We start from the raw sequence: 26,883 nt of genomic DNA on the forward strand, positions 1-26,883 counted from the left end.
GTTGTGTAGTGTCTTGTATGCTCATATGGGCTGGCCACCTTTTGGTGCAAGATAATAATAATAAAAATCAATCATCATTAAAGCCAGTGGCTAAAGGCAGTGGCTTGCATATGCAACTCTGCAAATCTGCAGCAGTAATGTCAGTGAAGAGGCTTGTTTGGAAAGTGAAGATGAAGTTGGAGCCCGCAGAAGGCAACACTCACATCAAAGACGAAGCAGATGGAGGAGCAAGGGAGCAGATGAACATGACACCGTTTTGGTCACAATATTAGATGTTCCATCCATGGTTGCATCAACAAATCAGACCTGAGATCACATAATGGCACAAATAATCAGTTTCCCAGTCAGACTGAGTTCCAGGCTGGTCTTTTATCCCATTCACTCATACTGTGTCATTTTAGATTTTTAGCTATAACCATTATTTTATACTTTGGGCTATTCAAAAATAAATAATTTGTGCAAATCTTTGACTATATATATATTTTTAAAGCGAACATTTTGAACTCAAATCTTCTGGAGAGTCTACAAACGTATTCTAAATCCTACATTTTGAAATATGTTGCTTAATATCAGTGGTTTTCAAACTTTCATGTCAAGAACCCCCTAAATGATATGTATTTGACCCCCCCCCCATCTCAAAATATTTTGTTCCAAGGACCCCCAGAAGCAAAGATTTGAGTTAAACAACATATATATTCAAAGATTTTGCACTCATTTTCAAAATATTCTGTTATGTTTGAATAGCCAAAGAAATCCGAAGTGACACAGATGCGTTCCCGGATTGAATGGGTTATATACAGTAGGGAGTGGAACAAGCATCCTCCAATCAGCGGAAGCAGTAATTACATTGGCCAAGCAGTGGAAGCACGAGTTGCAATCGGCCAATAGCAGGCCAACCTGTACCCTGAGGATAGTGGATGGGATCAAAAAGACTTTCCTACACTAGGGTGTAACACCAGATGGGGGGAAAAAAATAGGACTGTCCTCATTCCCTTCTCTACTGTGTTGCAGTTTTTCATTCTCCTTCTCGTTCTCCCACCTTTCTTCTCTGTGTTTAATTTGTGTGTCTGTCTTTTTGGTCAATTCTTTTCAGCCTCGTCGGTCACTTTACTTTACCTCTCAAATGTGCTCCAGTGCTGTAGGCAGCCAGAAGTCATCGACTTCAATAAAGCACTGCATTGCAATGGGTGCATGTTGTCTTTGACGGGTGGAAACCTCATATCTCCAAAACTGTTACTTTTCAGGATTTAAATAAAAAAAATGAAAAAGTAGCAGATCTACAAGCTTAAAACGCGTCGCTTCGCACAGCGTTTCGCGCAGTGTTACGAGCTTGTTTATCTGCTACTTTTGATGCTTTTGTGTGAGTAGGGCATTCATTTATGAAAAAGCTAAAAAAGTTAGATAATAATACATACAATTCATATGGCGCTTTCCTAAGTACTCAGTCGCTTTACAAAACAGAAACAAAATAACAACTTAAAATATGGAGATAAGAGGTTTCTCCCCGACAGCAACGATATACCTTGATCTGCACAGGAAACGTTGACCCTTTCATCCCCGTTGAAAAGTTAACTAGAAAAACTCAACTTGGCACAGTTTGTATCTACTGTACTGTATGTAGATGTATGAATTGTCATGTCCCACATTCCAGTGTTTTGCGGTCCGCTCCCTGGGCTGGGTGGAGATGGCTGAGGACGACCTGGCACCGGGCAAAAGCAGCGTTGCCGTCAACAACTGCATCCGACAGCTGTCCTACTGCAAGAACGACATCCGAGACACCGTGGGCATCTGGGGAGAGGTGAGCGAGGCTGGGAATGCCATGTCCATATTATGCATGTACGGCGGTGGTTCTCAAAGTGTGGTCCGAGCCTAGGACCCCCAGGGGTCCTTGAGGAGGTTCCAGGGGGTCCCCAGCTAAATGAATGAATCTAGCATCGATATTGGTCAGACCACTTAGCTGATCAAAAGCTCACAATGCATGGCGTTCTGACGTGTTGTGAGCTTGTAGATTTTATCAAAACAAATCCTTAAAAAAAATCGGGGGTCTGCGGCCAAATGCATATTAGTATGGGGTCCTTGGCCTTGGGGGTCCTTAAAATGTTTGAGAACCACTGACGTACAGTAAGTATACTGTACATGCATGCTTGTATATGCATGTATATATATATATATATACAGTATATGAGGGGGCGGCCATAGCTGAATGGGTAGAGAGGCCACCTGGGAAACAGAAGGCCCCTGGTTCGCCCCCCAGCCCTGGTTTATTAAGTGTCCCTGAGCAACACACTTAACCCCAAACTGGTCCCCGGGTGTTGTATTAATGGAAACAGCCCACTGGTCCTAATGAATATGTTGATTTGCAATATTCACAGATGCATTTTCAGCTTGTTTATTTGTCACGCCTCCGGTGAAGACTTTGAGATTTGTTAAAAGATATATTATAAATTAAAAAAATATTATTAATATTATTATTATTAAGAGAACAAACCTGACAATCCACTGCATCTCTACCCTCTCTCTCTCTCTCACTCTTGCTCTGCTGTTTTTGTTGTTTCATCTGAAGCCGTAGAACACAGAAATAGAGAGAGAAAAGCTAGCTGCACGCCACTTTCATTGGCCTTTCATCCTCTACTCTGTTTTTTTTTATTATAAATTATTTAGTGGCATTCAAAGCGCTGGTAATAACATGCACGCATGCACGCGTGTGTGCACGCATGCACGCGTGTGTGCACGCATGCACGCGTGTGTGTGCGCACACACACGCGTGCATAAACACATGCAAAGTCTAAATGAAACGGAATGGAAGCACTTTTAATTATATAGTTCTCTTCATTGTTTCAGGAACTTCAGTTTGCGTGTTTCTTTTATGCAATCAGACATGCGTGTGTGTGTGTCTGTGTATGTGTGTGTATGTGTGTCTGTGTGTCCAGGGGAAAGATATGTACCTTAGAACTGTTATAGGCAGTTTGGCTGTGTGGAGGAGAAGGTGCTATATGTACCCTTACAGTAGGTGTCAATGAACATGACATTAATATAAATGTGTCGATTCAAATAAAGAATGTGTGTGCACATGTGTGTGTGTGTGTGTGTGTGTGTGTGTGTGTGTGTGTGTGTGTGTGTGTGTGTGTGTGTCTCCAGGGGAAAGACATGTACCTGGTCCTGGAGAACAATATGTTGAACCTAGTGGACCCCATGGATCGCAGTGTGCTCCACTCTCAGCCAATTGCAAGCATCCGTGTCTGGGGCGTTGGCCGTGACAATGGCAGGTCAGTCTCCAATGCAAAACTATGCAACTTATTCCATTTTGAATAAGTCCATGTTCTCTTAAATATTCATATGTTAATTTAAAATACTCATCTATTATTTCAGGTTTTGTTTAGAACATTTTATAAGATGTTCCATAATTGATTTGAATTAATTCAATAATTCAAGATTATTCATATGTGTGAGACGTTAAAATGTCTGTGCTAAGGATTTATGATTTATGAGGGTAAAAGTCTAAAAAGGATTATAATTTTATGGGCCAATTTTTAGCAGTTCTAGGTCTTTATTTGGTCATACAAATGCTTGCCTTCCAGATTTTCATTTGGTAGGTTTTTTCATAAGGTCACGGGTGTAAATGAAATCAGTGATGTATTACTCACACACACACACACACACACACACACACACACACACACACACACACACACACACACACACACACACACACACGGTAACAGACAAAGGTCAAGGTAATGATTGAACGAGCTGGACGAACGGTGGGATGACGACACAAGAGAAGAGGCGTGAATGATTGATGATGAAGGGATGCTAATGAAAGATTAATTACTCAATACAAAAGGAGAGGAAGACAGTTACAACAGCCTTCATCTCCCCCCACCCGACTGCCTACGGGGCTCTTTCATCTCTGGTCAGCAGAAATTGCTTCACTGAAGGGGAATTGTTGGTGTGTGAGTGTGGTTATGATGGGTCTGAACACACAATGGTGTTGTCGATGAGAAATAGCTTACAGAGTCTACACTACCACCCACCGTCATCTAGTGCTGTACACTTTGCCTGGGCAAAGAACGCTGAAAGGAAAGAAATAACTTTCATGGCTGCATGGTTGACACAGGTTTTGTAAGGGTCCTGGAAATCCTGAAATATGCTTTAAGTGTTAATATGTTATGGTCACAAATGGTGTTGAATTTTGAATAAATTGCTTTATTTACCTGGCACATATGACCGTTATAATTGTTCTTATCTGCGCATCCTAAAATGACACTCGTATCAGAAATATCTATGGACAGAATTAATTGAATGGTACTTTTACTCAAACTGACACTGGCTATTACCTTTTGGAGCTGTCTTTGTAAACCTACAACCCCTGCTTATGGAAGTAGGTGGGGTAGTATTGTTGTTGCAGTGTTGACCAGCAGAGGGAGCTGTGCTGTTGAAAGACAATAGGATCCTACTGCTGCATGCCAATATATTTAGGTTAACTGCCAGTGTGAACAGCAGAAGAGGTTTCTATATGATCTGTACTGGCACAACACACAGGTGCTCTCTCTCTCTCTCTCTCTCTCTCTCTCTCTCTCTCTCTCTCTCTCTCTCTCTCTCTCTCTCTCTCTCTCTCTCTCTCTCTCTCTCTCTCTCTCTCTCTCTCTCTCTCTCTCTCTCTCTCTCTCTCTCTCTCTCTCTCTCTCTCTCTCTCTCTCTCTCTCTCTCTCTCTCTCTCTCTCTCTCTCTCTCTCTCTCTCTCTCTCTCTCTCTCTCTCTCTCTCTCGAAATTGTGAGTTATTAATTCAAGCATGTGCAGCCAAATGCACACCCACACAGTAGGGGGAATAAGAGCACGCGTTAGCGCTGGGAATACCACAATCTGCAGCAAAGGGAGGGGGCGCAGAGTGAGGGAGGGAAGGAGGGGGTTTGGGAGGAGATGGAGAGTGGGATGAGGCCGTCTGTGGGGGAGCTACGGTTAGTGCTCATCAGCCACGGAGCGGACAGGTTGAGGGGATGTGTGTGTATGCACTGACTATCACATAGAGTGAGTTCAGAAAGGCTGCCTTGAATAGGATTACCTGCAATGACAACGTAGGAAATCCTTTCTCTGTAAGTACCTGATTTCATCCTAGTCTTTATGTTTTTAATATACATCTTTGTCTACAGCTTGCTCATTTTTATATCCTTGCTTTTCTCAACTCATGCTGTGTATGTATGTGTGTGAGAGTGTAATTGTCTGGGGAAGTCAGGAGTACGGCAACAGTAGTAGACAAAGAATTGCACGTGGGCAGACGGATTGGGCCTCTTCACGTAGTAGATGGTTTTAACTTTACAGCTAACATGAGATGCGTGACAATTGACTGGAGCTCAGGTGCCGTGTGAGACTTCTCATTGTGTGTTGTTGGTGAGCACATGTGTGTGAGAGAGGATGCTACTGTCAAATTGGATCAGTAAAAACCTAGACTGGAGAATGTTGCAAACTGAACTGCACTAGTAGCAATACGGAGACCTTCGGTGCTAATCCTCTAGAATCTAATTCATTCATTAGATACCTCAAGTTGTACAAATAAATAAGGAGATGGCAAAGTTATTTGGTTTTTCATCAGTCAATAGAGATGGATTATCACTTATGTTTGGTCATTTTTGTTTTGTTGGTGATTTCCATATGCCAGAAATATGTTTGAGTGTAAATTAGGCAATAGGGATAAGTATTGGCCCATCTTTGTCTTGGTTCATAGTCAGGTATTTCACACCCTCAAATGCACGCACGCACACACGCACACACACACAGCTGAGGATTGGAGTGAAGATTCCATCAGTGAGGGAATTTTACCCAAGTGTGTCCCCTCTCCTTGCGTGCCACAGAACTCATTATCACCATGGAGATGACATATTCCCACAGCAACCTTGACATTTTCAGGGGCGTTGGCATTAATATAAGATCGTATAAGAAAGGAGATATTGCCATCTCTCACTTTCATCACCCATCTCCCACTTCATCTCTATCTTTTATTCAGCCCCTCATCTTTTAGACATTTATTGTTCGCGCTGTTATAGTTAGATTCCTCCTACATCCTCTGTCCCACTTTACTTTGCCCATATTTTTTTACTCATCCTCTCCTCCATATTTCATGCTCACTTTGTCATTTATAGCTCTGGTCTTCGAGATTTACTGCCTATTTCTTCGGTGAAACTTGAAATTATCTGCAGCCATTTAATGTTGATTATACGGACTTGTCTATATACTGTACGTATGTCTCCTTATCTCTGCCCCTCTCTGTTGTTGTGTTGTCCTGTTCCACTTAAGTCCTATATACTTCGTCATATGACAAATTAGGGTTAGGGCCAAAATAGCCAATCTAAGCTCACAACGTGTCACAATCTGCTATTTGTTTCTTCTTTTTTTTATATACATAAAAATTAAGTAAAAAAACATTTTGAAAGATTATGAAGATTTCTGCAGCAATGCTTTAACCTCTGTCCTGCTCATGCTGTCACACAGAGACGGACATCAAAGCAGACAGACGTGTGCAGTGTTGTGCACGCACATAAACATGTTTATGCCCAGCTGTTGAGGTTGGTCCTACAGGGAGCATCAGAGGCTGGAAATAACTCAAGGATAATGTTTGTGTGCTTGCGCGTGTGCGCGCTTGCACGTGTGTGTGTGTTTGTGTGTGTGTGTGTGTGTGTGTGTGTGTGTGTGTGTGTGTGTGTGTGTGTGTGTATAGCAGACTTGCCCTTTTGGCCCCAGCAGAGGGCCAGTGCAGTCATTTTCGTTCTCTCCTTGACTAACTGTCCTCCTTTCCTCCCTCGCTCCGTGGATACAGAGAGAGGTAAAGACTCTTTTTCTTCCCCTTCTCCTTTCATCTATCCATCATCTCTGCTCTATGTTATTGTTTCATTTCCTTGGCTGCTCCCTTTTTTTCTCTGGCCTCAATTGATTATATACAGTGCAGTCACACACACACACACACACACACACACACACACACACACACACACACACACACACACACACACACACACACACACACACACACACACACACATGCGCATACTCACACATACAGACACAGCTGTAGGAAATCAAGGTGACCTCCATAGTGGTCCCGCTGGGTCCCTGCGGTTTTATAGTACACACACACACACACACACACACACACACACACACACACACACACACACACACACACACACACACACACACACACACACACACACACACACACACACACACACACATGCGTCAGTATCTTTGTGAAGAGATTTTCCCTGGAGTTTGACATCAAAGCCCTCATTTCCCCATTCCTTAGCAGGTACATAGTGTACACACACTGCATACACACACTGCATTGCTTGTCTGAATGACACACCAAGTCAATTTCCTGCAAACCATAGATGGTATATTACCCAGTAACCATTGTGACTAAGGAGTCCAATCAGAATCTCTGTCACAAAGCTATCCAAATAGAATTGTCTCCACAAAGACATCCAATCAGAATTGTCACCACAAAGCCATCCAATCGGAAATATTTACCCATCAAAACAGAATCACTTTTACAAAGCAGTCCAACGAGAATCTCCATTACAAAGTAGTCCAATCAGAATCTCCATTTCAAAAAGCAGTCCAATCAGAATCTCTATTACAAAGCAGTGCAGTCAAAACCGCTGATACTAAGACATCCAATTAATAACAAATGCTAACTTGTAAAAGTTGTGAGCTCTTACTACATTTAGAATGTGTAATGTTTTGAAAATGGCAAACATTGCTGGTAGGGATGGGACGATTATTGTGACCAAAATAATTGCGATTTACGATATTATCGCGATAATCAAAATATGCTTAAAACTCTTAAATTTACACTTTTGTTAACCACTTGAACCCCAGCATCCATAGTCTGGGGTGGAACATTTGCCAAAAATTGCACATCTACAAGCTCATGATGCTTTGTTAGCTTGTAGATCTGCTATTTTTGGCAAAGAGATTTACAGAGTGTAAAAGGTATGTATCAAGTACGTTCTTTACAGGTGCGTTTTACCAATTCTAGAGGGTTTAAGTGGCACCGGATATGCAGCTCGGCAAAGGTGAATTGATCCCAGTGTATGACGGAGGACAATATCATGATAAATTAAAATCTCTGCGATACGATTATTCTGAGCGTTTTCATCACGATAAATGATAATAACGATTATCGTCCCATCCCTAGCTGACTCCTACAGTGTGTTTAATGTATATAGATAGTTTACTGCATGAGTGTAAATGTGCATGGTTGTGTGTGTATCATGGATGTGTAAATGTACATTATGTGTTTAGTGCATGTGTGTAAAAGTACATGGATGTGTTAGGATAGAGCATTTGTATAAATGTAAACAGATCTGTGTGTGTTCAGTGTTCACATTTACATGGATGTGTGTGTGTGTGTGTGTTTATAGTGCATGTGTGTGACAATAGCTGACAACTCATCGTGATCTGCAAGCTCACAACAAGCTTGTAGATCGGCTATTTTCACCATTTAGATAAAAAATATATACTGGATATGTTTCTACCCAACAGCGAAGATATGTTTGATCCTTCAATGTGGGGCTATAGGCCCTATTGTTTTCCAGAAGCATTCCTATGGCTTCATTCCTCCATCCCTCCCATCTTCTTCTCATTCCTTCTTTTCTGCTATTAAATTGTTTTCAGGTCCAGTGAGCCCCAGGGAAAGTTCTCCCCTGCTGTCATTCTATTGAGCTCCCTCCTGCATTGCACTGCTCTATTGATCTTTGGGGTCCATCGACGTGTGTGTGTGTGTGTGTGTGTGTGTGTGTGTGTGTGTGTGTGTGTGTGTGTGTGTGTGTGTGTGTGTGTGTGTGTGTGTGTGTGTGTGTGTGTGTGTGTGTGTGTGTGTGTGTGTGTGTGTGTGTGTGTGTGTGTGTGTGTGTGTGTGTGCGAGCACACGTGAGTGTCTATGTCCCCTACACTCACTAAGCTGTTAAAGGTCAGCTGCATCTTTCATCTGTCGTCTTCTTCCTTGTCAGTCCAAAACCTGGACACCCCTGAACATGCAGACACACACACACACACACACACACACACACACACACACACACACACACAGCTTAACAATTGTGGTTAAGCTTCACTGGGCTTCATCATTCATGTCCCCACTGGTCCAGCAAGTCCTGACTGGTCGTTCTCTTCTCTTCATCCTTCCTCTCTGTCCTCCCCTCCTCCTCCTCTTCATGTATTTGTATTTATTAACCCACCTTTCTCTCCTCTCTCCCTCAGGGACTTTGCATACGTAGCACGGGATAAGAACACACGGATCCTGAAATGTCATGTGTTCCGCTGTGACACGCCAGCCAAAGCCATCGCCACCAGCCTGCACGAGATCTGCTCCCGGGTAAGCAGACCTGCTCTGGACTGACGCTCCACCAAGACAGAACTAATTCTACACCAGGACTGCACCAGTGCTGGACTAGGGATGGAATAGGGCTAGGCAAGGGCTAGACCAGGTGGCAAGGATCCGGTTTTGAAAATGAAGCCAATGAGGAAGTCATTAAAACACTGCAGTTCTCATCAATGGCCTGGAGAAGGTGTCACTATTTCCACTCCTACTGGTTGCAGTGAATGAGTATTTGGCCAGACTTTACATTTTCATAAATACTTAATTTTTTCAATCGCTAATTTACAGTCTTCTTTCAATTGCCATTATATGCTTTTTTGTAAATTATGGTCCCATTAATTTGAAAATTGATTATAAAGTAGGGTATCCTTCTAGACCTTAAATAAGTACTCGTGGGTCACAAATGGCTACAGCGCTGAGTATCATAAGTGGGACAGCAACATTATTGCATTAATGAAAAGGCTCTATAACATAGTTTATATCCAGTCATTAACATTGTAAGACATCATGTCCAAAATGACCCGTTGGGACAGAATAATTGTAACAAAAAAAAAGGAAGAGGGGGAAAGACAGAGTGAGAGAACAGGTCACTGTAGCGGGAGTTGAGATGCAGATTTGATGTGACAAACTCTTTGATTAAGGTCATCAATAATTGATGGATGTGTGTGACTGTGTTGCCACTCTGAGTTCCTCTGCAGAGTGGAAAAGCTTTTACCCTCCTTCTGAGAGAGTGCGTGCGTGGGTGGGGGGGTGACCTGGTTAGCGTGTGTGTGTGTGTGTAGACTGTGTACCCCTCAGTGAAGCGGGTAAACCGTGTGTCAGTTTCAGGGAGGAAGCTACTCTATGTCTTTCATCTCTCCATTGTCTCTCACCCTCCCAACAGTTTTCTTCTTATTGCTTGTTTTTTTTCTTCTCCTTTTCATCCATGGGTTTTTTCATCTGATTTCTGGGTTCCCTTTTTCACTCCGTTTCATCATTCTGCTCCGTCTGCCTGTAGATAATGACAGAACGAAAGCATGCCAAAGCAATGGCTGGAGGCGCTCTTCAGGACAGAATCCAGGCTGGACTGGACCTTCCCCTACAAGGTACTGTAGGCCTCCAACTCTCGCTGTGTGTGTGCGCGTGTGTGTGTTGTTAGTGCTAGCATAATTAGCCTGGTTCCAGACAAATCTGCCATTGCAAAAAAACGATTGCCCGTGGCAGATTAGGTCTGGCCCCTCTCAATAGAGATTGGATTTCTCCTTCGAAGTTGTGAGGGACCAATCAGGGCCCAGAATGCAAATATGAGGCAGGTTTATCACCAGAGTCATTTTTTTAATTTGCCCCTCGGAAATGCAGGTTCCACAGACTAATATCTACGCAGTGATATTAGTCTGGCCATGCCAGGCTACTAGCATATGTGTTATTATCTCACTGGTCTTATTTTTAACACATCCACCGCCAAGGGCTAATCTCATAATGCACTTACCACTGCCAAGCTTTTATTGTCCTTTTTTGTTTTTTTGATTCCGCCATAGCCCCCGCTAAATCCGTTTAAAATCCGCGTTCATTTGGTTCGACACAAACACGGGATCCGACAGAACAAAACGCTGAAGACCGCAACGCGATCGGTCCCTCCATTTTGGAGAACGAGGCAAAAACGTCAGAGTGGGGGATGCGGAGAGGAAAACAACAAGCCGAGATAACCGCATCCAAAGTTGATCGCTAGACAGGAAACGGAGGCGGGACAAAAAACGGAAACAGTATTATTTCGTTTCCGGAAGTGCCAAAAAAAAAACGGAATCTGCACCTGTTAGATTTAACATGGGAAAACACCCGCCCCGTAGGACTACGGGTACGGCGGTTAACGGTTGGATTTAACGGCCCGTAGGACTACGGTCTTGGCGGTCAATGTGTTAACCACTGAAACCCCAGAATCCGTATTGTGGGGAAAACCTTCACAGGAAAATAGCAGATATACAAGCTCAAGCAGATCGTCTATTTTCAGCGAAGATATTTAATGTAGAGCGAAAACAGAAAATACACTAGTATAGAGCCCTGAGGAACTCCGGTCAACAAAGTACTGTAAAGATGGTTAAATGCTAGATAGTTGTATTTTTTGCGCTTCCTGATCTCTCTGTGTGTGTGTGTGTGTGTGCTCCCAACAGAGTTCCCCACACCAAAGACGGAGCTGGTGCAGAACTTCCAGGTGCTTTACCTGGGTATGCTGCCTGTGGTCAGACCCATAGGTGAGTTTTCCTGAGGACCACAATGTCTGTCTCCTATATCCTATAGTTTGTTATTGACAGCATATTGTTTACTGTCCTGTAATCCTAGTTTACTGAGGCACGACACTGTCTCTCTGCATTTGATGTATGTGATTACTTTGCTTATTGTAAAGCTCTGGATAAGAGCGTCTGCTAAATATGCCTAGATTGACATTTGGCCTTCCCAGGTAGTAACACACTCACTCACTCACTCACTCACTCACTCACTCACGCACACACGTATACACACCCATACACACTTGCTGAAAAGATACTGCTTTGGAGGAATAGTCAGTGGGTTGATGCCTATAGTGTGTGTTTGTGTTCATCTTACAGGTATGGATATTTTAAATGGAGCTATACAAAGCCTGGTGACCTCTTGCAACAAAGAGGACTGGGCTCCAGTAGCCCTCAACGTAGCAGACGCCACTGTCACCATCAGCAAAGACAAGGTGAGCCTCACGCACTTACACAAAAATACACATACGCACGCACCGACACGCAAGAGCACGCACGCACACACACACAGGATAGACTACATTTAACAGCTTCATCTTGCATAAGGGGAGTAATATAACACATTAGACTAAAATTGCGCAGTTTGTGTCCGTGGCTGCGTGAGTAATGATTTCTCATCAAAATGTTGCATCATTAGTTTGATAGTCGCACATGTTCTTCAGAATAACGACCAATAAAAAGGTCTGCAAATCTTTCATAACGTTGATCGGTTCATCTGGCCAGCACTAAATGTAAGCCACGTCACAAGTGCATCCATGTTTTTGTTATAGGCAACTTTGGGAAAGTTGGATAAGCTGTGGAGATGATGTACAGTCTCCTCATAAAGAGTTTCAGTTCAAGTGGTAATGTTTTATGGGTTGGGACCGTGCATTCATTGTATATGTATGCATATAATTAGCTTCCTGGTTTAACGCTACACAGCCTGATGCTAGTATGGACAGCTGTTGTCTCTGACGCTTCATCTTCAAATGCATGTGCATTGTTGTTGATTTGTGGTGGGACAACTTTTTGACAGTCACAGCACCACACAGAACTGCTACAGTACTCCTGAGAGACAGAGCAGCTCTGCTGCGAAAGTGTGTCTCCGACGTGTATGTGTCCGATAGAGAGAGAGAGTAGCAGCTGCGGAGAGGCGCAGAGGTTTGAAATGTGTCTGATTTGCGGGGAGTGATAATACTAAATGATAATATATTGCCGTGGGTGTTTTAACAGGTCAGGATGTCCAGAGGGAATTTCAATTGTTGATGCAAGAAAAAAAGGAATCCCTAAGAATGTATTTCACAAAAAAAAGAAATCACTGGAATAAAAACCTTGCTATCTCTGTGCTGAGTCATTTGCACAAAGTTAACTGTATCTGTGTTTTATAATTCCACTGATTGACCCATTGGGGTGGTTGTTAATGCAAATGAACTGTACAGTTAATGTCATGTTTGAGGTATTGCCTCTTGTGTACCCTATCCTCATTGAACAGATATAACATAAGTGACAGTTCTGTCAGTCATCCACCAACATGCTCCCAACAGTAGACCTGAAGAAGGTTGGGCTCTAGCTGTGGCTTTTCATTCCTCTCAGGTTTGGAGCCCTCTGATAAACTCCCTGCTAGAAAGCTCTTGTGCTGCTGATAGTTTATGCTCGGGGCACTGCAGTGAAATGAGTTGAGTAGTTTTTACCATCGGAGGAGGGAGGGGCTTTCCTTTGCTCCCTGCTGCCTTGTTAGAAATCACAGTCTTGTCAATAGTCCACAAATTAGAAACCTGAACACTAAACCTATTCTAAATGTTTTATGTTATTGAGCTCTCCACGTGCTTTCCACTCGAATGTCTACCACAAATTATGAGTCATATACGGAGCCATTCAGCACAAATACATGTTTGGTTATTTACATCCCTACAGTTTGAGAAGAAAAACAAATGTCACTCCCTGTGATTTTCTTTGCAGGAGGAAGAGGAGGTGCTGGTGGAATGTCGCGTGCGTTTCCTCTCTTTTATGGGCGTGGGTCAGGATGTGCACACCTTTGCCTTCATCATGGACGCAGGTGGCTCGCGCTTCGACTGTCACGTCTTCTGGTGTGAGCCCAACGCTGGGCATGTGTCAGAGGCTGTGCAAGCAGCCTGCATGGTGAGTCAAATAGTCACTAAAGCCTCTTTCACATCTGGAACATGTCCAGGGATTCAGGTCGGTCGTGGTCATTGTCCTTTCACACATGTAGCACACAGCAGGAAATTGTCCATGTCAGTGTTCTCACTGTACTGTAGGGCCCCCATAAGAGAAGATGTGTCAACATTTGTCAAAATAGCAGTTCTACTAGTATCTTCAAATGTAAAAAATAAAACTTACATCTCCTACATAATTCTGGAAGCCGCTTACTCTGTTTTAAACCACTGGAACCCCAGCATCCAGATTCCGCAGGGTGTCACGTTGCGACACGGTCGTGAGCTTGCAGATCTGCTATTTTTGGTGGAAATTGTGTGTGGAAAAAAAAAGGAAAGGAAAAAGGCGGTCCAAGTTCAGAGCCAATTCAGGACCAGAGTACTAAGTCTAGAGGGCTTAAGTGGTGAAAAAGTTACTTTAAATGCATAGTCCAGATAGAAAGGCTCATTCACTCCTAAGAGGAAATATGGATTAGAATGCAAAAACCATGCACTGAAGGTCCAGAGATACCGTACACTCGCTCATGTGTGAAAGTAAAAATCTTTACAAGTTTGACTTGGGCTGTCTTGTGCAGTGTAGACAGATTAGTTTACAAATAAATCCATACCGTTGCTGTTGGGCTGAAACCTTGTATCAACTTTGTATGCTTTTTTTCTACTTTGTATGCTTTTTTTAATAAATTGTCTGCAAGAATCTACAAGATCACTACACGTTGACAAGTTGAGCTTGTAGATCGGCTATTTTTGAAACATTTTGAAAGTGAAAGTGGTTGTGTGTGGGTTTTATAAATGCCGGTATGTAACCAATATTAACAATTGGATCACAGGTTCTTCTTTCCATTTCCTGAAAAGTTGCTATTTTGGACATACAAGGTTTCTGCCTGACAGCAACGCTTTGTTCTATCCAGGCTGATTGTTGCTCTCTGTGTCCACAAGTTTCCTAGGGAGCTTAGAGGGAGAAAGGGGGGGTGTGAATTAAGCACTACACGAGATTATTGGCACGACAGTGATGCAGTCAGGAACGAGGTGGAGCCGAATAATTATGGGCAACACTTGAGTGATGCGTGTCAGTCGACAATAATGTGGGAACACAACCTGGCAGAAATCCAAAATGGTCATCATGGTCTGCCTGCTTACCCTACAAGACCTCCTGATTCAAATTAACTCATTCAGTGCCAAGTAAATAAATAAATAATTGCCAATAGTGCCAGCGATGTTTTATTTTTCTTACCTTTTCAAGTAGTCACAGAATATTTATATCCAGTATAATTGATCCCCCAAAAGTTGCTAAACACAGAGGCTTTCACTGTGCTTCCGCGGGGGGACAAAAATCACCACAACCCCTCGTTCGCTTGTTATGGGCCGTTGAAAATAGCCTGTCTCGTCAAAAATGCAGGGGAAAAAAGGAACTGAAGTTACAGCCGTTTCCCCACATACACTAACCAGGAAGCGGATGGAGCAGTAGATCTTGTGATCACGTGATCTCCTAGATCTCTCTGTGAATGAGGCTGAAATGGTGGCTCATAGGTTGCAGAACCGCGCCATCTAGTGGTAAACATTGAAAACACGGTTTGGACGTGTACACGTCTTTGGCACTCTGGGCTTTGGAAAAAATGGACGTGTACACGTCAATGGCACTGAATGAGTTAATGATCAATGCGTTATTATCAAGCGCTGAAGTCACTTAAAGGAGTAGTTCACCCCAAAAAAAATCTTATTTTCTATCAATTACAATACCCCATGAAGCCTTGAATTCATGGAGATGTTTTAGTTTTTGTAGCATTCCTGAGCCAATAATTTGATGACCAGGTCATCGGTCAATAGGAGACTCAGTAGGAGACTTTTTGAGTCTCCTGCTGGAGACTCAAAAGGTCATCAAATTACAAAAACACAAAAATCTCCATGAATTCAAGGCTTCATGGGGTGTGAAATTGATGAACTACTGCTTTAACAAGCACCATTTAATCCCCATGCAGGGATTCAGGTGTCACAGTAGCCAGTAAGATAGCCCCATTTGGAACCTCTCCCTCCGCTGTATAGTTCCGAGATGAGGTCCCACAGCGTCGAGTGCCGGCAGGTGACAACACCGTGAAAATTGGCCACTATGCATGATTCTTACCTTTTTCTGCAGATCGTATCCAAAAAGTAGTCAGCCTCCCTGCTCTCAGATGTTTTACATTTTAACGGCCAAGAACATTTTACAGACTGGTTGAAACAAGCTTTAAATCGCTTTTTTTAGTCAGCCTGTGCCATGTTTTCCCAATGCAATCTTACGGGAGCAGTACAGTGCATGCGGACGGGGGTTGACTAAAAAAGCGATTTAAACGCTTGTTTCAACCCGTCTGTAAAAATTTCGTGGCCGCTAAAATTTAAAACATTTTAGAGCAGGGGGGCTGACCTTTACTTTTTGGTTACGATGTGCGGAAAAAAGGTAAGAATCATGCATAGTGGACAATTTTCACCGGTGTCGTCACCTGCCGGCACGCGACGCTGTTGGACCTCATCTCAGAGCTATACAGCGGAGGGAGAGGTTCCGATTGGAGCTACCAGTAAGAATGAAACACAGGGGTTAGGCTACTGCTAAGAGCAAGTGTCAAGAGCCAAGCATTGATCATTCGTTTGAATCAGCTGTGTGGAGGGAGATCTTGTAGGGTGAGTAGGCAGACTAATATGACATGCACTGACATCCACCCCAGGCATGTGAAGTTCAGACAAAGCTTTGTTGACACTCTCTGAATATAGTAGTCTTTCAAACTCTTTTCTTATGACACTCATGCAGAGATAACTATGGCTTAACGGACTTTAACCCTCACGTCCTTATTCTGGGGGCAAACATTCTGCATAAATAGACTATCTACAAGCTTGTAGATCTGTTTTTTTCAGCGAAGATATTCAGTGTGTAGCAAAAACAGGAGAGGCCCTGGTATAGAGTCCTGGAGGACTCCGGTCAACTAAGTATAAGGTTTAAGTGGTTGTAATGCCCTCACAGATTCCAGCATTTAAACTCTAATCACAGTGAAGCAGGCCCTTTTTAGTAGTATTATATAACGCAGTAAAACACAGGCCATTAGTGAGGTTAGGCTCTTTTTCGTGTGTGTGTGTGTGTGTGTGTGTGTGTGGTTGTCAGAGCAATTAAGTATGCTTTTGGCCGTACTTTTGATCCCTATCAACACTGTAGATATATAGAGGTGAACGTGCGCGCGCGCATACACACACACACGCGCAAAACAGTAAAACTGATTCACTGTGACAAAAGGTCATCAATCATTAATACTGATCACATCTACCAGTCTGCAGTACGAAACATCTCTCCACACACACACACACACACACACACACACACACACACACACACACACACACCACACCACAAACCAGTAAAACTGATTCACTGTGACAAAAGATCATCAATCATTCATACTGATCACAGCCAGTAGTCTGTAGGTAAGATCTCCCTACACCCACACACCCAATCACACACAAAGGTGTGCGGCTAAGTGCTGATTCACCCTCCAGTGTGGTGTAGGATTTAGTGTCAGGCCCTGGTAGAATGGGAATAATTCTAACTCGGTGTCAGAGACACACACACACACACACACACACACACACACACACACACACACACACTCTCGCACTCTCTCTCTCTCTCTCTCTCTCTCTCTCTCTCTGCAGTTCCATACTAAGCATCCTTTACTCCATGTTATTTATAATGCATCTCCCTCCCCCTCTTTCTTACCCCCCACCCCTCACCTTCTCCAGCTGCGGTACCAGAAGTGTTTGGTGGCGCGCCCCCCCGCCCAGAAGGCGTGCGGCTCTTCGCCTCCCAGTGGTGACTCGGTGTCCCGCCGCGTCTCCACCAGCGTGAAGAGAGGCGTCCTGTCCCTCATCGACACCCTCAAACCCAAGAGACCCGTCACGGAGTTGCCACAGTAATGCTATAGCCACCCATCACCCTGCCCCTACCCCAGTCGCCATGGTAACCAGTCGCAACGCTGCCAAAAACCCCTTCAGTCACCATCACCTTCTGTCACCACAGACCCTAGTAACCATGGAAACAGAGTAAAAAAAAAACCCGGGTGATGCTTGGTTGGGGAACGGTTAGATTATGGAGCTTTGTGGGGGGGATTTGATTTGAATTTCAATTCAAGAGTTTGAATGTCAATAAGAAATGGTCCCATCGGTAACTCTTGAACAGAAATGTAAAATGTATCTCTGTCAAGCCGATCTGAGTGGAATAAGCCTCCAGTTCCAACTTCTTACCAGAAGTCGACCTATGGCAAGCTGAAGACCTGTTTGGCAACAGTAATGAGAACCTAAGGCATCCGAATGACGGTCATAAAGGTGTTTATGTAAATAGGAGCAACTCTCATCCCCCTCAGCACAGAGAAGGAGCGAGGAAAGAGAGAACAAAAAACAAAAAAACAATGAACAAAGCAGGAAGTGCTCTTTTTGAGCACAGCGAGCGTGGTGAGCGCATGTGTCGCTGCCCGAACTCTCAAACCCTGACCTCTCCATGCCCTGTGACCTGTTGATCCCTGATGTCTTTGTGCTTGTGCCTGTGCTTCCGCATGACCTCGCGTACCTGGCCACACCCCTTTCACACCCCCAGGAGCGTGTCCACTTAGTCTGTAGTCGCTTTGTCTCTCGGTCTCAGTTCCCCTCTATTCTTGAAAGTGAAAGGGACGGGAAAGTAGGGTTCACGAATACATGAGCAATTTATTCCACATGGCCAGTTTTTGCATCAGTGTAGAGCAGTGTAGAGCAGCGGTTCTCAACCTGTGTGCCGGGGCCCCTATGGTGGGCTGTGAGGATATTGCAAGTGGGCCCCCAAATAATTGGCAAAACACTTAGATTTTAATTATAATATAAATGTATGGAAAGAACATTGAAAAATGTAGTTTTCATAATTATACCAATACCTAGGAACCTATGTAAGTACATAATTATACTGTATAGTATGTTAGTTCCATCAATCCAAACCGGAACACAATCGATTGATCATCAAAACGATAAACATGCTCTGAAAATGCACGCGGCTGCCGGCCCACCCACCTGACCATCGGCTGCTGTTTTAAAGTGGTCAGATGGGTGGACCGTGAATGCTTTCGTTATTTCCAAGTGGGCCCTGATCCAGAAAAGGTTGCGAACGGCTGGTGTAGAAGTAATGAGGAAGTCACTACAGACTAGTAAGACTCACCACTCAGTCTCCATCACACTATTACAAGTACACATCACACTGCATGAACCTTTTCTATAAACGTGAAACATTTAAGACGGTGACACTACAGTGCTGCTTCCAGACTGAAGGGGTGAGAAGTCAAGTTAAAAAACAATGTATTTTTTACCCCCCGTTTCTCCTTATTTTGTTGTTAGTTACTTGTCGGTAGTGCTCAACTCGCTCTGGTGTGCAAGAGAACTCTGGCTGGTCTAAACGAGAGGTGACCTTTCACCCCGGAAATACATTCACATTTTCATTTACACAGTCCAATCCCTATTGTGACACACAGAAACAACCTTTAGTGTTAATTTAACCCCATTAAGTGTACAAATGGAACAAAATGGTCCCTTACGACTTGTCTCCATTTGAACACTTTTACTGATTTCTACCGTGCATGTACGTACCTCCGTGTTCCCTCCTTTCTGACTTGTTTGTTTACTTATACCGTTTCCTTCTTTCATTCTCCCGCGGAGAAAGGACAGACAGACAGACAGGACAGATAGCCATAACAGAGGAAGGGAATGACTTTCTTCCAGCCAGTGACAGAGCGCTACACCAAATAACAGGAGAGACACACAACGGGCATGTTTGCTGCTGTTTGATTCACATGCTGGACCAACCCGCTGACTCGACTGCGTGCTACTTTAAATCCCGCCTCTTCCAACGGATCCAGGACCACTGGAGTCAGTCTATGAAGACTTGGTGTCCACTAATAAAAGGGGATTGATGAAATAAGAATGGCTGGATGAGTAACTGCGCAGAAAAGTGGAGGATTGTGCTTTTTTTTCTCTTCACCTTGGTGTGGTTATACTGTATGTGGCTTTTGTACACTTCGGATCTCTGGACGTTCTGTAACCCCCCCTTAGTGGTGTTATTGACTGATACATGTCCAACCGTGGCTGTTGTCAAGAAGGCGTTTTTGATAATAACAGAATGTTCTACACAGTAAAGTCTGGAGGGTTACTTAAACTCTGATACACTTTCACAGTTCAATTAACCACTTTCAACCTGCCGTCCCTATTTTGGGCATGTCGCTTGTATAGGCAGATCTAAAATGTGTTTTAAGGGAATGTTCAAAATTTGCAAACAAAATAGCAGATCTACATGCTCACAACGCATTGTGATGCGTTGTGAGCTTTTTCCCCGGCTGAAAACGCCAAGGCGCTCACCTAAAAACGCTTCCAAACGCCCGAGTTGAAAATATTTCAGCTCTCAGGCGAGCAGATAAAACCTCCATACGTGAACGAGCGAGCGCAACATAAACGCTCAGTGCCTCGTCACGCTGCCGGGGGGTTTCCTAAAACAACGGCGCTCCCATTGTAAACGATTCAAAACGCTGCACTGAGGAACAAAACGTCTTGGTGGACACGGCCCCAAAGTGGTTAGCGCTCACGATTTTGCTGTGTAGAGCGTGGAGGTCAACTGCTGTCTCTGTCTCCTGGGTTCTGTTCACTTGAAGCCACCACTGTGGTTCTGACCACCTACTTATGTCTGCCATCATCTGTGCCACTAGGACACTTGCTTTGGTCTGTTTTTTTCAGTGTTCTCATGCAAATCTCACTCTGTCACTCCTAGTACCTTATAACCCACTGGTTCTCAGAGTGGGGTCCGGGGACCCCGCCAGGGGCCCTTCAGGGATTCCAGGGGGTCCCCGGCAAAAAGTGTTAACCCATTAAGGCCTGAGGTTCCGATTCTACAAAATGTCTTCTAAATCCTGCACAGTATAGTATGTTACTATATCAGTGGTTCTCAAACTTTTTCATGTCAAGGACCCCAAAAATGCTATGTATTTGGCCGCCGACCCCCATCTGAAAATATTTTGTTCCAGGGACCCCCCAGAAGCAATGATTTCAGTTAAAAATGTTTGCTTTCAAAATATATATATATTCAAAGATTTGCACGAATTTTCAAGATTTTTCAAAAATAGCAGATCTACAAGCTCATAGCGTGCCCTCGATGCCGCACTATGAGCTTGTATATCTGCTATTTTTGAATAGCAAAAATATAAAATAATGGTTAAAGTGGTTACACAGATGCGTTCCCAGTTTTAATGGGTTAATATACCAAACACATATCAGTTTGGGGTCCTTCCCATGAAAAGGTTTGAAAACCACTGTTATAACCAACTGATAGAAAATAAATGATATGAATACAGTAATAGCTGAACCTACCAATGGAAGTGCTACCCAGGAGCTATCCTGCATTAGTACTGCAGGGTTTTCCAAACAGTTCCTCTTGGGGGTGGGGCAAGCATGTTAAAACAATATGCAGTAGTTGCTACAATAGTTATATTGACCATATTCACATGGCAGCTATTTTGCACTTGCATCATACTCAACTATATTGGGAAATTCAGACTGCTGTGCTCATTTGTCTTTTGCAATGGTCTAATTCTTAATTTATGCTCTGTCGTGCGATGTTGTCGTTAACCAAAAATGGCAGCTCTATAAGCTCACACCCGTCGTGAATGCAACACGTTGTGAGCCTGTAGATCGGCTATTTTCAGCACCCAGACACCGTCTTACAACAAAGTAAAAAATGTGTCTGAAAATGGTTTCGACTCGTTGCGAATATTTGGTCTGAACTAGGCTTATGACACAAGTGCAAAATAGTTGTGGTGTGAATACGGTAAACGTTGCTGAATAATTGGCCATGTTTGCTGTGTGGCTATACTGTACCTCTGGTGTTCTGACTGTCTGCAGTAAGAGGCGGACCGGACCGGTCGTAGGAACTTGGGGGGGAATAGATTTGAGATTCTGCTGAGAATACCATGAAGCCTTCTTTTGTCAGAGGACATTGAAATGTGAATGAGATGCCAAGTGTGTGTGTATATATTATCCCGATACATTGTAACATTTGACATTAATTACCTTATAAGCTATCTTTTAATTTTGAATGTCTGTAGTTTTCTATTGTTTTCTTCGATGAAATGCCTTTTGTTAAAGAACACACTAAGATGGCCAAAGTGTAAAATATTGATATATACAGTACATTGTTGTAGATAAGAGAAGAAAAAAAAGAACAAATATTGAAAAACAAGCGAGCGAGAGAAAAGAGAAGTGATCAGAAATGTTCAGTTATCAGTTGAGTTGATACAGTTATCTATCTATGCATTCTTTTGATCTCAAGAAAAGGAAGTCACAAAAAAGCCTTGCATGCCATATAGGACAGTTGAAAGAACGACTGTATGTACTGAACAGAAATAATTTTTTATTTTATTTATTCTATTTTATAAAGGTATATACTGATTTTATTAGGACGAACAAGTAGGTAAGTCTGTTGTCTCTTATTCTCTCACTCCCTGGTCAAGTCACAGTTACGGAGAGAGAGGCAGGCAAAGGAAACTGTATCTTCACCTTGTACAGTAATGCACTGGGAGACTGGAAGTGTATGCAAGGGTTGAATGTCTGCAGATGAAGGTGATGATGAGGTACACTTCCAGCCTCTCAGTCTATCTCACACATATACAAACAAAAACACTCACACAGCACTCACTCCACACAGATGAACGTATCCGCTTCAGTTTGCTGCTCACTGATTTGTACACCATATCAATGTAACCTATTGTGAGAATAAACAGCATTGTAAAACTTGACACCTGGCTCTTCTTGTGTGTGTATAATTTTCTCTAGTTTTCTCTAGTTTGTGGGTCTAGAGGAGCGTGAGCGGAGATTGAGAGGCTGAAGGGGACACCTGTAAGGAATGAGAAATGTCACTCCCACTGCTCAGAGAGCCCAGGCTTGGGGAGGAAGTTGGGCTCAGCACCAAATCTACGGGGTTCATCTTTTTCCCTGTGGCCTTATTTGGACTTCCTGGTTTACCAACTTCCTTGTGTGGCTTTTTGGCCTTCTTGGGTGCAGTCTTTTTCCCTGATGGCTGTTTGTAGCGTCTGCGGGGAGTGGTGGGAGCAGGCTGTGTGGGTGAGGGATGTTTCTTGGTTTTGGGGGTAGGTGGGACGGACTTGGGTTGTTTGGACACCATTGTCAGTGGATCAGAGGTATCTTTGTCAGGGAAGGGGGTGATAGGGGTGGAATGGTCAGAGAGGGTAGGTTTAGCTTGAGTTTGACCTGGAGGATTTAGTGTTTTGTGTGGTGTCGGTGTGATCTTCCTATAACCTGGTTTCTTCTTGAAGCGATGTGGACGGGTTTTGGTTACCACGGAGGTTCGACGGGATTTATTCAATGGCTGTTTTGACTTCACCTTATGTCTCGTAAGCCCTCTCATCTCCCCTTTTGCTACTTCATCACCCTTCTCTGGATCCTGGGCTCCCTTCAAGCCCTTGTCACTTCCGATGGTTGACTTTTTCCTTTCTGGATCCTGTCCTATCACAAGCTTGGAAAGTGATTCACTAGCGGCTGAGGTTGTGTCTTTCTTCCCGCCTCGTCCCTTTTTAGGAGCTTTCGATGCTTTCGATTTCTCGGGGACAATTCCATCCAGGAGGCCTGCTGCTGCTGCTCTTGCAAGCACTTCCTGGACTGTTTCGGTCTTAATAGCGTTCGCCTGAAAGGAAGAGAGAGGAGTAGCGTGTGAGGGAGAGAAAAGAGCACATTAAAGTACTGTTTTTGTGGGCAACACATCTGAGTTTATGCAGGGAACTGCAGAGGATGGAAAAGGGATGGGGGAGGCTTGAAAAGGGGACAGAGAGAGAGAATAGCAGAGGGGTTTGTGGCTTTGTGGTTGCCCACAGAATAAAGTCTGGGACATTATTCATGGGCAACATGACAGTTGCAGTCCCTGGTCTCCTGCCATGCCTCCATTCTACTCTCTTCGCAGATAGAACAACATTTGAGAGCACAGGGTTCCTAATGTGTCTGTATGTTTTATGAAGAACTGAGATACAATTCCTGAGACGGATTGGTTCAGGACACTACAAAGAGACAGCTGGTTGTCCACGCAGACAGTGGTCTCTCTCTCTCACACACGCATGTACACACGCACGCATGCACTCACGCATACAAATGCCCACACACAAGAAGAAAAGTGTCTTGTTCTGCAGTGGCATTTAGACAGAGGAATAATCCTTTTAAATCTCTTATAAGCTCAACCCTCCCCTCTATCTCTTTTTCTTTCTTTCTTTCTGCCTCTCGATCTTTCTCTTCCCCCGCTTTCCCTCTCTCTCTTGCACTCTCTCTCTCTGCCTCCCTATTCTGTCTTATCCCAAATGAATTGTGTGCAGCACAGCAGTTATACAACTGCAGATTAATGTTTTATTCTACTCCTCTTTTCTGGAGTTTTTATGTGCGTGTAAATGGGTGGGACCTGCTTTAATAGTTTTATTCTCACTTAGACCACGACCCTCTTGCTTTATGTCCAGTTATCCATAGACTTGCACAGCTCTGAGGATACTGATATCTGTGGAATAAGATGTCTGTAGTGGGATAAGCCTACGACCAACATGTTGACCTAGTCCGCCAGCTGGATTAACCACATTAACCCTAGTGTCCCAATTTTTGGCATGTCATTTTAAGTGATAACTCTCAATTCTTCAAGATTCTTCTATGAAATAGAGCATAGGTAGTTAGCAAATTAGATTTGGCAGCATTTTTATGTATTTCACCAGGCATTCATGTAACTCCCATTGGTCTGACAAAGATGTCTCATTTACTGCCATCTGATTTGTAAAATATTGTTGGATTCAACAAAGAAATTCCTGAATGTATTGTATGGTGTTTCTTTTAACCGTAGTGGGCTTTTGTGGTTAGCTATAAAACTCACCTATTTTCCGTTTTCTATAAATGGCTTATTTCTCTATGCATTCACCACATTCCCTACATCTAACAAAATTAGATCATGCTCCTGCATCCTCCTCTCTCTCTCTCTCTCTCCCCTCCCTCCCCTTTCTCCCCCCCCCCCAACATACACTGCAGCGCCCATGGATGACTGTGGAGACATTGACCTGGGATGTGGTGAACTGTCTAAGCAGTGACACTCCTAACTGAATCACAAGCTGTACTTCTGATGTGATCTGGACCGTCATAGCCATAGGAGTGGCTGCCGATCTAATTAGAGATGCTTATTAAATTCAACACCACTGCACTGACTGAATGTGGAATACTGGTTGGTATTGGATGCATGTGTGTGTGTGTGTGTGGGTGGGTGGGTGGGTGGGTGTGTGTGTGTGTGTGTGTGTGTGTGTGCGCGCAGGAGTACAGCATGAATCATTGAAAATCAGGTGCACACGCACTGGCAAAGGATAGGAGCTGTGCTCACATTATCTTTGTGTCTTCTTTCCAAGTTTGTTACAAACTCAAAAACACATGCGACACACACACACACACACACACACACACACACACACACACACACACACACACACACACACACACACGATTCCCACCACCTTTCAATACACACACATAAACACCTGCGCCAGGTTGAGAGCTGTAGAGGATCAAAGGAACTACAGCATCTGTTTTTCACCTTTTTATACTCCTTCTTTTTAACGATGGAGGGAACAAGGTAGAGGACGAAAGAGTGTAGATGACAGAAACTGCAGGAGTAACAGGAGGCCTGGAAGAAAGATGGCTGCATCACCTTGCAATGTGCAGGGAAGGCTGTGAAATGGTATTTCATCTCTAAGGTGTCTGCTTTTTTATGGAGCATTGGAATAATGCTGTGTGTGTGTGTGTGTATGTGTGTGTGTATGTGTGTATGTGTGTGTGTGTGTGTGTGTGTGTGTGTGTGTGTGTGTGTGTGTGCACACGTGCGTGTACACGCGTGCGTGTTTGGCTGTGCAGACAAGCAGAAACGTCTGACCTCCCTGCAGACAGACAGTAAAACAGTGCAGCCTCAGCACTACTGGAAGGGTCTTGTCCCAAAGCAATCACACATGCACAACCCATGCGCACATACACACGTGCGCACATATGCGCACGTACACACACGTTACACTGGCTGCAGGTGCATACGCATGCACACACACATACAAACAAAACATAAATGCATGAGACTTGACAGTGCATGCACACACGTCATTCTAATTAATTAGCACTCTGCTTCTGCTTTGCAGGGTTTATTTAAGAAAGAAGTTCTCTTTCTGCACACACTTCATTATTTCACTCTAATTTTCCCTCACTCTCTCCATGTCTGTCACACTCTCTCTCCAGTCCAGTCTGAAGTCTTTGTTTCTCTCTCACCTCTCTAACCAGCCGTGCTATGAAGCAGCCATTGGTGTGCTCAGAGGGTTCAATCTTGAAGAACTTGTCTCTTGTTTTGTCTCCGACAGGCCCTGACCCAGAACCTTCAGAGAAAACTGGACCATTCACCCTATGGGAGCAGCACAGAAGCAGGTTAGAATACGGAGCAGCCAGAAACTAAGTCCTGGGAAAGTTGTGGATTTGCTTTCTTATGTGTGCATGAACACGGCCACTGTGGTTGATTGTTACTGTTTTTGATACAAATACCAAATACTTTATCGCTTCTAAAACGTTCAATGTTTAGTTTGTTTAGTGCTGTGTGACATCATCCAGCTTGGTACAGTGTGTTAAGCACTTGAATGAACCCTAGCATCCCTATTCTTGGAGGAACAAAAATAGCATCTACAAGCTAAGATTGTAGATCAGCTATTTTTGGCAAAGAGATTTGGTGTAGAGGGGGTAAAACAGAGGACCAGGTGCACAGTCGACCGCGATCAACTAAGTATTAGTTTCCAAAGTATAGAGGGTTTGATGCAAACCTAATTTGACAGCCCACAGTGTTACATGAAGTGAAAACTATGGACAGTGGGTGAATGACTTAGGTGACTGTGGAGGGATGAGAGCTGATGAGGCAGCGGGTTTGAGAGCATGAGCAGCAGGCGTGAAACTGACTCCCTGAAATCTTCTGCTCTGTAGCGTACCTCCTGTCCTTTTCCACTGCCCTCGTCTTTGGGATTAACT

The 26,883-nt window shown here is 43.7% G+C and overlaps 1 protein-coding gene across 5 annotated transcripts in view; it reads left to right on the plus strand.

Annotated features, from left to right (window-relative positions):
• The window catches only part of apbb2b (amyloid beta (A4) precursor protein-binding, family B, member 2b), a 67,697-nt gene extending 45,096 nt beyond the window's left edge, over positions 1-22,601 (plus strand). For all 5 annotated transcript variants that reach the window (XM_084045695.1, XM_084045698.1, XM_084045699.1 and 2 more), the window contains 8 exons: positions 1,652-1,798; positions 3,139-3,266; positions 9,257-9,371; positions 10,372-10,459; positions 11,522-11,602; positions 11,957-12,072; positions 13,577-13,756; positions 17,548-22,601. In XM_084045695.1, coding sequence (XP_083901821.1) covers positions 1,652-1,798; positions 3,139-3,266; positions 9,257-9,371; positions 10,372-10,459; positions 11,522-11,602; positions 11,957-12,072; positions 13,577-13,756; positions 17,548-17,721 — 1,029 coding nt within the window. In that variant the 3' untranslated portion in view covers positions 17,722-22,601. The remainder of the gene's footprint in view (positions 1-1,651; positions 1,799-3,138; positions 3,267-9,256; positions 9,372-10,371; positions 10,460-11,521; positions 11,603-11,956; positions 12,073-13,576; positions 13,757-17,547) is intronic.
• Positions 22,602-26,883: the final 4,282 nt, after the last annotated feature.

Source organism: Gymnoscopelus microlampas, assembly GCF_963454915.1.
Source record: "Gymnoscopelus microlampas genome assembly, chromosome: 2".
NCBI lineage: Eukaryota > Metazoa > Chordata > Actinopteri > Myctophiformes > Myctophidae > Gymnoscopelus > Gymnoscopelus microlampas.